Source organism: Chionomys nivalis, chromosome 1 (genome assembly GCF_950005125.1).
Source record: "Chionomys nivalis chromosome 1, mChiNiv1.1, whole genome shotgun sequence".
Taxonomy (NCBI): domain Eukaryota; kingdom Metazoa; phylum Chordata; class Mammalia; order Rodentia; family Cricetidae; genus Chionomys; species Chionomys nivalis.
The window spans coordinates 152,568,548-152,580,136 of NC_080086.1; the positions used below are offsets into that span (position 1 = coordinate 152,568,548).

Genomic DNA, 11,589 nt, shown 5'->3' on the forward strand with positions numbered 1-11,589 from the left:
TCACAGTCTCCCATTATCAGCTGATTTCAGACAATGTGCTGTGGAGACATTCCCACTCATTCGAAAAGCTGCTATAAGGCAAACCCTCCACAGAAAATGTCAGGAGGACCTTCTGCTGCTTGAGGCTCCAGCCTTGCTTTCAGGAAGTTTAAAGTTAGCACCAACATTTTCACTTTGGCCTGACAGGGTCTGAGTCCCATCCACATTCAATTAGCGGACACTGGGCCCAGGTATGCGGTGTTTATTCCTTAGGCCTGGGGAGATAGACAGTCTCTAGGGGACACTGAAGATCCCTCAGCAGCTCTTTGGGAAGGAGTGTGCACCCCCTATGTTCTGGCTCTTTCCCGTTTAGTGACTGGAGGGAAAGACCACCCACTCAGTCACTAGCGTTGCTGGTCAGGCTTCAGCTTTGTGCTGCGTTTGGACGAGACAGCAGACCGGACAGAATGTTCTAGATCTGTGTCCTGTGAGCCTGGAACATTACAAGATTCTACCTTGCACAGCACTTTGGTTTTCAGCAAGCTAATATCTGAAAATATTTTGCAGCTCTCTTGCTGTTGTAAGATGGGATCACTTCTGTTGTAATTTCAACACTTTTCTCTTTCAGAAATGATTTTGAAGACGTGAAGCATAGGAATGCTGTGCTTTCTGAAAGGAGTTTAAAAAAATTCCAGAAAAAAAAACCTCCACCTGCATTTCCCATGTCCAAATTTTATTTACTGTCCTGTGTGTTTTAAACTTTGTATCTTATTTTTCTACTTATTTATCTACCTATCCAACCACCGAAATATGCATCCATCTACCTACCCACCCACTGACCCATCCAGCACCAACCTACTAACTAACCTCCACCCATCCATTCATCCATCCGTCTGTCCATTCGTCTGTCCGTCCATCTGTCCATAATCCATTTACCTACCCACGGACCCATCCATCCACCTACCTACTCACAGGCCTATCCATCTGTCCATCCACCAATCCATATATCCATTAATCCATCGATCCATCTGTCCATCCATTCATCCATCCATTCATCCATCCATCAAGTATCTACCCACAACCCATCCTTCTACTCACTTCTGGACTTTCTCAGAGAATCAGGAGCGGAGTGAACCTGACTGACATTTCCAAATCTGTTTCCATACACTTCCCTTGTGAGGCAAACCTCCTGCTGGTGATGAAGAAGCAATAGGAAGATCAACCAATATTACACAAACACCATCACTATTATCTTTACCACAGGGCAGGCAATGACAAAGCTTGACCACAGCCCCCTGGCAGTGGGACAATACCATTCCCTGCAGCTCTTTTTAGGTGATTCTTGGACAGATCGGTTTTATTTATTGCATTTGATTTTTTTCTATTTACCCTTTTCCTTGTTCTAAAAGCAAATAAACTTTTAAAGAGAACTACATTGTAGGCAGGAAGTCATAATAAAAACACACTGGGTTCTCATAAGTGTATTGTTATTGCAATGATTTAATGTACTTCTTTACTGTATCCAGGTACCAAATGATGCTACATGCTGACTACCCTTTAACATTTCCTTTTTTAAATATTTATTTTATGTATATGAGTGACCTGTCTTCACACATGCGATGAGCCACCATGTTGTTGCTGAGAACTGAACTCAGGACCTCTGGAAGAGCAGCCAGTGGCCCTTAACCACTGAACCATTTCTTCAGCCCCAGCCTTTAACATTTCTAAGTCTCCAATTAGCTCACAAGTTTGCATCAAACTTAAAAGCAGACCACACAAGCATCAAAGATCGGCTTTTCCCCAATATCCCACCTCATCTGAATTTTAAGACTGATATACAGTTTAAATTTTGTTACATCGAACTATGCAAGTAAGAATAAACACAATGCCAACTGAGAAACACAACTGAACTCCCTCTCTGACTGGATCTTAGGACTTGTCTAAGTGTTGATGTTTCCTTTTGGGACTTTGGTTCAGTTCGATTCTATACTCTCTCGTGAAACAGGTTCAGGAGTCTTGACTTGTTTTTATTAAATAGCCACCTGCAGAGCAAAGATACGAACCTTGTCTTGGCCAGTTTGGTTTGGGGGTTTTGAGGATCCAGGCTTAAGCGATGCTTAATTCACTCTCGGGACCGGATCTCCTCTTTTTGCCTTTTACCATTCACCCTCCCTTCCTAGGAATTTTAATATTATTATTTATTTTTTGAGCTCAATCTATCTTGATTTTTGTCAACTCTAAGAAATTTTCATCATGCAGTTTGGGTGGTTTTCTTTTGTTTTGTTTTGTTTTGTTTTTGCTTGTTTTTAGTGGTGGCAGTGGCCCTCACTGACCTTGCATCTTATTTTGCATTTGGTGTCATTTTAAAGGCAGGGGAGTAGACAGCCAACACAGTTTCTCTCCCCTACTATTATTCCCCAGCAAAGCAAGCACCTCAGAAGAAGCAGGCAGAGAGACCCATGGCTCTGGGTAATTCTCAACCAAACTGCTACAGGCATTCACATGAGCTCAACAAGCTTGATATAAAAAAGAATTATGAAAAAATAAGAGTCACTAGATACCAAAACCACCGTAAGATCCAAGATCCTGTTTGGTGAGAAATCCAAATTTGGAAAATTTGAGAAGTGAAGAGTCTGACTGCATAAAGGCCCCGCAGGAAACCGAGCCTGAGGTGGGGTATCTCCTCAGAGTCGCTTCTCAGCCTTGAGCCCATGAAGGTGAATTTTAAGAAACAGCATTCTAGTGTACATTTACCAAGAAAGTCTAAGTAAGAAAATGCTAAAAGAGACGTCCTATCTCAAAGGCCAAGTTAATCTTTCAGGTTACAGAAATAAGATACAGGGACAAAGACAATATCCCCCCTCTTTTGTGACATCTCCCACTATAGGTCAGGCTATGCTTTAAATAACATCTTCTTCCCTGCTGGGCGGTCGCATCATCACCTGTCCTTGTATCTTCTCTTCCTTGTCTGTCTGGAGCACAGAATCTCAGGGTTACAGTGTGGACACAGAATCTCAGGGTTACAAATGTGGACACAGAATCTCTGGGTTACAGTGTGGACACAGAATCTCAGGGTTATAGTGTGGACACAGAATCTCAGGGTTACAGTGTGGACACAGAATCTCAGGGTTACAGTGTGGACACAGAATCTCAGGGTTACAGTGTGCAGCACAGAATCTCAGGGTTACAGTGTGGACACAGAATCTCAGGGTTACAGTGTGGACACAGAATCTCAGGGTTACAGTGTGGACACAGAATCTCAGGGTTACGGTGTGAACACAGAATCTCAGGGTTACAGTGTGAACACAGAATCTCAGGGTTACAGTGTAGACACAGAATCTCAGGGTTACAGTGTGGACATAGAATCTCAGGGTTACAGTGTGCAGCACAGACTCTCAGGGTTATAGTTTGCAGCACAGAATCTCACGGTTGCAGAGGGCCTATAACACCGCTAGCCACAGACACGTTGCAAAAGCACACATTCACAGACTCCAAGATAAACAAGTGACATTAAGACCGAATAATACTAGGGGAATGAAAAAATAGAAATCTCTTTCCTTCATTTTGGTAAATTTTTGCAAAGGTAAGGAACCCAGAGAATGACCTGAATTGTATAATTTCTGGATGGTTTTATAAACAACCATTTTAGATCTTCCACTGAATGCAAATTTAGCAGAGACAATGAGAACACGCAGCAGTAACTGTTACTACATTTCGTTACACTGTGGTAAAGGTGAATTTCCTTCCACGTCCAAAAATAAATACATAAATAAAAGTCCCATAGAAGAGTGAGAAATCAGGAGGTAGGAAAATCTCCACACTATGATTGGTGAGGGAAAAACAAACCAAGAGAGAGTCAAGCAAGACAAAACAAAAAACCAAAAAAACCAAGCTCAGCGCTGTATCTTTTGAACCCCACTACGAGTAGCCTTGGGAATCATCTGAACGCACAGTGTAACCAGGAAAGACGGCATGATGCCAGTCACCATGGCACTAGCCATTCCCGCTCCTTTAGCTATTCACCTGAATCTTTTCATTTATTTTTAATGAATTAACCAAATTTTTTTTTTTTTTTGAGACAGGTTCTCTGTGTAGCCCTGGCTGTCTTGGAACTCACTTTGTAGACCAGGCTGGCCTCAAAGTCACTGAGATCTGCCTGCCTCTGCCTCCCAGGTGCTGAGATTTAAAGGCGTGCACCACCACCACCCGGCTTATTCTACTCAATCTTAAGGATAAAGTTCTAAAATTTAAGAGTGTCCAGATCTGTAAGATCCAGTCCGGATTGAGAGGAGTGGACTTACAAGTACCATACGAACCTTCCAGAATAACCAACCCATGGCATTAGTTGCAAGTGGATGCCTTGAATTTGTAGTCGAGCAAATATTTGAGAAATCATACCAAGTTCTTTCCAGACAGCAAACTGTATAAGGACGTGTCAGACACATTTGCTATGAAACACTCATACCCACTCTTAAATCCCTACTGACTCTAAGAAATGGCTTCACCTTTTTTTTTTCCTACAGCTAAATGTAATGCTCTATTGCCGACCCAGCTTCCATCCAGATATGCAGAGGGGTGTTTAGTTTTATAAACTCCTTTCCACCTAAGAGATGACTTGGGGTTTGTCATGATGCCAAGTCAGAGATTTTCAAACCAATATCACGCATGAGACAAGTACAGCAGACATGAGATGAAACCCCTTATCACAGCAGTCACACGATGTTAGGCGCACAGTGACCTTCGGGGCTGTGACACCACTCCTCACTCCTAGGGTTCAGGATCATTGATTGGAGTGCCACACAGATCTGGAAAAAGCATAAGAGAGTCACTAATGAGTAAATCCCAGGTCACTGAGTCATTATTTTTTCCTCTACAGAAGGCCCACACTGGTGGCAGCACATTTTAAAGTTTTCCTTGTTAAAAAATAATAAATGTAGGTGCACGGAAAAGTAGAAAGGAGCACATATCCAACACCCCCACTTGATCCTGAGCCCAGCTTCCAGAAAGATTCACAGGCCAATCCAACTGCCCTCATCTTATCTTCTGGTCTTTAGGACCAAGCATCTCTTGCGGTCCCCCACATGTGCGGGAATATTGGAGGGAGATTCAAGCAGGGTGTTTCACAGTGAGAATGAGTGAGGATGTGGGCAGAGACCTTGGGAGATACTAGCTATTTTGACTCACATTGCTTTAGCTATGTGACTTATTTTCAATATGCTAGCCTTTGAGAGTAATGATTTTTTATGTGAGGTTAGAATCTAAGTTTTCCCTCTCGGCTTGAGAAGTCATATAAAATTAAGGATATTCATCCACTTAAATGTTGGCTGACTATTTCTAGATCCTTGCTCTATTACACCGTGGCTAAGATGTTTCTAAGTGTCGAGGTTGGATATCAGCACAGAGTAATACAGAACACACTTAGGTTTCCATTTAGACCCTTCCGTCTCCAGGACAGCAGGGTAGCCATGCACTTTCAATCCACAGCCTTGTGCCCTCTACCTTGTATGGACACAGTTGTAGTTTGAGTCACGTTCTATATCATATCACGGTTTCGGTCATTTTGATTTCAAGATATCAAAATGACCCTCAGGAGATGCAGGTGTTTTAGGCCACAAGAAGATGCCATTGGAAAACATAGGGAAGCGACTTCTTTTTCTTTTTCCTTTTGTCTATGAAAAAAGAGACGTGAGGACTAAGCCTGGCTCCTCCGCCTTACAGCAGGAGCAGAGTGTGCTCGGTGACCTTTCTTCTACCCAGTGCGTGACAACTCAGAGGTGCCCACAGATCCGAGCAGCGCCCTCCCTCACTGAGCTCTTCCCCACCTAGTAGGTAACACCGGCACTTCTGAGGCTCACAGCTGTGGTACTTCATAATTCAAACCCGGCTACCCTGTGACATAGACAGGCCTTCTCCACCGTTCCCCATATGTGCCTGCACGTGAGCCCGAATGACTGAGCCTTGACACATTGAAGAGTTGGACTGTGTCCTCATCTGCTCTGCTCCAGAGAAAGGAAGGCAATCTAGACAAAGCAGGAAAGAGTAAAACTCATACGGACAGTAAGTATGTTAGCTATGGAAAGTAAGCTTCCAGCAAATCTCGAGCCCTAGAAACTTCTATTTTCTAAATAACTATTTATTGCCCTGCGAGCAATAGATGAATGGTTTCTTAGTTCTCAGGATGGCGTCTTCCATGTGGTGTACTCCCCACCCCATATACACACTTACATACAGAACACAGCCCTGAGACCCGGTTTACACTGCTGAGATAAGGCCACAGCAAAGCAGTTGCCTAACACAGGACACACCAAATCTCTGAAATATAGCTGGTCCCCTGCTCTGGCAGAATGGTCACTGCTCTGTGCTGTAGATGACACTTTAAGGCACCAGGAGTGAGTTTTTCTCTGTGACGTGAAGGTCACCTTTCATGCCACGGGACTCTGAAGCCATCCCGTGTGCTAAATCACAGCACTCCTTTGTTACGTTTGTGTTCACTGGGATTTATTTGTTAATTTGTTTTTCTTGAGGCAGAGTCCACGTAGCCCAGGTTAGCTCTGTGGTGTGGTGAGGTATGTGTGAGTGTGTGTGTGTGACATATTCCCTATTTGTATGTTGGAGGTCAGGCAGTTGTGCACTAGCTAATAAGTACTCCATGAGTACACGCTCCATACAAGATGCTATCTTGAGAACGGGGGAAACACTCACCTATTGCTTTTAGGGAGACAAATAATTATTTAGAGAAGAGATGCCTCTAGAACAAGAGATTGGGCTGGCAGCTTGGCCTTTGTATCATTGGATGTTGTTTTAACTTCTTCCGGCAATAATTTATGTCAGTCTGAAAGAACAGTCTACCTTGCTTTCACGGTGTTAGCCTGCTTCAGTAGGGCCAAAGGTGCTCAGTCTCTGGTAAGCACGAAGTTGCCCCAGTTTTTGGCTTAGGTATAAGCTGCTGTATCCATCACAAGCTTCGTGAAGAAGCCCAGCCGGAAAGAACTCTATCCACCATGCTGCCCAAGCACAGCAGCGGCCTTCGACTCTGCACAATCCAGCTGCTGGCAGGAAGGAGCTGAAAAGTGACCAAATGCAGTCGTCTGGTGTTCGTGGTTACATTAGCAACCCTACATGTATCTCTTAGGTTTAGCCTCCACGCTCATATTTTCATTTCTATTTCCATTTACACCGATACAGAAAATGAAGAGGGGGTGCTAACATTTCTGAAACTGAGTCAGATCACTGGACCTGGGAGCAGTCTTCTCTCCCTAGAATCTTAATTCAGGGCAGTGACTCCAGGAGACAGTGGCTGACACCCCTCAGGTCTTTCTGGAGTGCCTACGTGTTCATGTAGTCATCTCTGGTGTCTATCATAGGCGACTTGGGCTGTTTCCGGTATTTATAGGGAAAATTAGTGAACAGATTTCAAACCTTGCTCATCGTCTGTGCACTACTAGATAACATGCACTCAACACAACCGAAATGACTGAAAACCTTTCTTTGGGAAGGATGGCTTTGAACTTGTGTGAATGTCACAATGCCATCATTATATGACAATATGAAATATCTCAGGCTATCAAACAATCCTCTCGATGTTATTTTACTGCATTTTTCTACAAGCTCCCACAAAAAATGGACTTTTAGATAGAAAGCAACCTTATTGTCTGCTCAAAGTGAGAAAACAAATTGTCTCGTTAGTGTAAAGCATGTGACCCTCTTATCTAGAAACTTTTAATGACATCAACATATAGCTAATAAGCACACAGTAATATTCCTTTAAGGACCTGAGCACCATATTTGATATATCAGTGGCAAAAATATGCTCTCTGTGAATAGCTGCCGAATTCAACCTCAAGCTTTTGCATGGCTTACAGGGCACTCTAGTGGGTCAAACCATTGTCTTCATATAAACTCACTCCTTTTCTGCCTAGAACAGCTGAGAAGTCCTGTTCAACAGACTCACACTGTTCTCGTCTCTGTCTAAACATGTCAGAATGAGGGCAGAGGTGCGTTCGAGCAGACCGAGGAGGGGCTGGCCATCACAGGCTTCACCTTGGTATACAGTAGATAACGTTCTGCTCATTTTTTTTCTTAGCTTCTAAGAATATGAAGCAAGTATTATTTAAACATGTCGAGACAGGAAAAAAGCATTTTAGTTATAGACACTTAGGCGAAAGAACCTGGAAAAAATATTCAATATAACCCTCAAATCAAACAAGCAAAACCTTTCATGCTTTTTCTTTCAAAATAAAAACCTCACCTTTTGTTGTTAGAACAAATACTTAAGCTATTAAAAGCACATCCCTTCCTGGGCCAGGATAGAAAAATCTAACATCTAGGACTTTAAAATTAAAGCCATGGACTTTGGGGTCACCCAGCTCTGAAAAATAGTGGGTTTCTGAACAACTAAAGTTGAGTCTGAATTCTTAAAAAACAAAACAAAACAAAACAAAACAAAAAAACCCCAAAAAAACAGAGAAGGAAAGTCAGCAGGGAAGACTCCAGCCTGGGTTTAAGTAGCTCTGCTTTCTGGCACAGGGGTCCTGTTCCCAGAAGCTGAGTCGGAGCTGAGCCGGGTTGGCAGGGAGGCAGGCTGGCTAGGCTGCAGATGAGCTGTGCTAGGCGGAGTGAGAGCGGGAGAGTGAGGATGGGAGCACGTGTTACATCAGACACAGTACCTGATTTTTCACTGCACAGCATGTCAGCTAGATGGTGTGCCTCCTGGGCGATAAGTGCGAAAATCTCATCCTCATACTTTTCAATGATGGCTTCGCACTGCAGAAACACAAAAGCAACACGTGTGAGCAGCGGCACATGGGCAGGGCCCCTGATTAGCACAGACTTAGCGACATTTTAGTAGTGGAACACAGGAAGTTCATTTTCCTCGGCCCCTTTGGTTTGATACATCGTTGCACAGGACTAACCTTCCTCTAGGAATGCTAATTGTGCCATTTTCCTGAGACCTACCTAAATGATTACTCTGTTGGAAAACCTCAGAGAAGGAGGAAGAGAAGAATAAAGGAAGAAAGAAAGAACATGGCTGGCTATGTTTGTTTCTATTCCTGAAGTCTGGAGAACAGGAGACAGGAAGGAACCAAAAGCTTTCCTCTCCTGTTTCCTTCAACATTTTAAAGACCACATTTCCTGGAAATGGATGGGTCAGTTTCCTTACAATTTAACAGAATAACTCACTTTGAGGTTTGGAAATTTGAGATAACTGAGGCTCCTCAGCCATCATAACAATTGCACCTTCCATCACTGGGGATGTTTCTCTGCAGACCCTTAGGACTGGAGCTCAGGTCGTGCGTTTGCTTTCCAAAGCAAATAAAAAATAAAAATAAAACAAGTTCACATTTCAGGCAGGAGGAAGAACAAATTTGCCGTGGGGTCTGAAAGTGTTAAATTCTGCCTGGAGTGTGTTTCTCCCATCAAGAACTATCAGGCGGCCTTTTTTGGAACTGTGGGTTACTGATGGCCATCCACTGGAGACTTGCAAACCATCTCTGAGTTCATTAAGCAAGATACGAAGAATTTTAAATGGCATTCAAAAATATTTAAATTCCACTATAATGTGTTTATTTAAAACCTGTGAAAGACAAACACACTCCCATCACCATCCAGGTTCCATGGGGCTTTTAGCCTTGAATTATTGCCCTCACTTTTTAATTAAAATGAAATCTCCAAATGTCAGCTACAGCTCCATGTTGGGGTTGCAGCATGCCTGACATTTTGGCCACTGTGTGAACTTAATGCATTTTTTAAAAAAACAGTCCGGCCCATCACTGTGTGATTCAACAGCATTAAGTAAGGGGAAATGCATTGCAACTTATTTTGCCAGGCAAACCCTACTAAGCCAGAGGCCAACAGTTTTTGTAAAATCAACTTTATGCTGAAGGAAGTGTGGGATTGTGCTCTTAACCCTAAGGCTTGGTGTAGCCTAGCTTGAGCAACAAAACTGGAATTAACTGGAGGAAAACATTCTCCTTGAGAAGCCTGTGGGGGATAGAGGAGAGGATCTTGGGGGCTACCACTCCAACACTGAGCTATAAATACTTGAAAAGGACTCTTGGCCTTCATTCGGATTTCAGCCTAAAAACCACAACCTCTGCCCTTCCTTAGGTGAAAGTCTGAGATGCAGTCCCTTCAAAACAAGACAGGGTGATGTCACCCCACACCAGCAGAATGTCCTGATAAACAATGTGCAAATGATACCAGACAGGGGACACGGGGCACCGTCCATAAAACCCCTTTCAGTCTCCCCACTGATCACTGAAGGCTGCCACGATCCCAGAGATGCCTCCCAAGCCAAATCCCTAAGCTTTCAGTTAAGACTTAAGCAGTGAGCCAGCACAGGACACTGGGGCATGTCAATGTACCTGAATGTCCACTGCTCATCAACAGCTCAAGAGTAGCCACAGGCAGAAAAAGGAGACCCCAACAGACTCTTAGGAGGGTGCTTACCGCGAATTTCAAAGGTTTGAAGGCATCAGAATAAAAGAAGAACTTTTTATATTCTTTGTATATTTTGTCTCCCTTTCTCGGAGCGTATCTCCTGAAATACTTCTGCTTGGTCACTGGATCGTCCTCCAGCTGGTAATCGTTCATTCGCATACACACTTTATCCAAAAGGTCCACGAGGAACGCCTCGGACTGGGCCAGGGGAACCTACAAGAAGAACAAACCAGCCAGGACACTTGCCTACGCACACGCGAGTCCAGTGAATGCGTGGAAGGTCGGCTTCCCAATGGAAAGCAGCTGCACCGTTCTTTATGTAGCTTAAAGAGAGCTTAAATTCTAGCGAGAAAAATAATATGCTTGTCAGTGGACAGTAAGAAACTGAACAGTCTAGAAACTGTACGACTAGATATCATTTAAAAAAGTTGAGTAGAGGCTGAAGCCCAGAAAATGGGAGGAGATGGGGGCGTCGATAGCGCATCAGTTCTGAGGGGAAACCACACTTCTGCCCATCCCACGTCGCGCTGCCCCCCTCGCCTTCCGGGAATCTTGCGGCCGCTGTGCCGGGTCTATGCCGAAGTGATCGTAGGTAGCGGGACCCCGGGCGCTTCTCATAGGCCCGGGCTAGCTCTGGGAACAGCTGGCGCGCGTCCCGGGCGCCCCTCTCCCTCCCGGACCTGCCGGGGCGCGCCGGGCTCCGTGCCACCACCTCCGCCCCGGGCGCGGGTCAAAGAGCACCCCGCGCCCTTGGAAACCGAGACAAAACCTCGTGCGGCGTCTAGACGGGTCAAGGTGCAGGAGGCCTGGTCCCCGCGGCTCCTTCCGGAAGGGGCGTGGAGCCGCCAAGGGCGCCCGACCGGGCCCGCGGCTTTGCGCGCTTTCTCCCTCTCCACCCTCTGCTGATCAAAGAAGGAAGTTTGCATGACAACCGCGCTGAAAGGGGCTGCATGACAAATGAACTCGGTTTCTGCAGTGTTGATATATCCAGCCCCCTTTGTCCCTTTTCACACGCAGTGTGAACCCTTCCGGTGCCAACGACTGCGCGACATTCACAGGCGCGCTCAGGGCGCACAAAGGGTCCCGGTGCTTCCCCGCCATCTGGCCGCAAAGCCGATCTGCAATTAACATGAAAGCGCGGACGGCCTGGCCCGTGAGGAACACCCCCAG

At 44.9% G+C, this 11,589-nt stretch overlaps 1 protein-coding gene across 1 annotated transcript; it reads right to left on the bottom strand.

Moving 5' to 3' along the window:
* Positions 1-1,510: 1,510 nt before the first annotated feature.
* Cnpy1 (canopy FGF signaling regulator 1) lies at positions 1,511-10,586 on the bottom strand. The gene is made up of 3 exons (XM_057777197.1): positions 10,429-10,586; positions 8,646-8,742; positions 1,511-4,784 (listed from the first exon to the last, which is right to left on the bottom strand). Exons 1-3 carry the CDS (start codon positions 10,576-10,578, stop codon positions 4,747-4,749), a joined length of 285 nt encoding a protein of 94 aa, XP_057633180.1. The 5' UTR covers positions 10,579-10,586; the 3' UTR covers positions 1,511-4,746.
* Between the last annotated feature and the right edge of the window lie 1,003 nt (positions 10,587-11,589).

Coding starts and splice junctions, on each gene's coding strand:
- Cnpy1 (XM_057777197.1), bottom strand. CDS start 10,578: ATGCGAATGAACGATTACCAGCTGGAGGACGATCCAGTGACCAAGCAG. Junction 8,743..10,428: donor TCAAACCTTTGAAATTCGCG/GTAAGCACCCTC, acceptor GTGTTTCTGCAG/TGCGAAGCCATCATTGAAAA. Junction 4,785..8,645: donor GCTGTGCAGTGAAAAATCAG/GTACTGTGTCTG, acceptor TGCTTTTTCCAG/ATCTGTGTGGCACTCCAATC.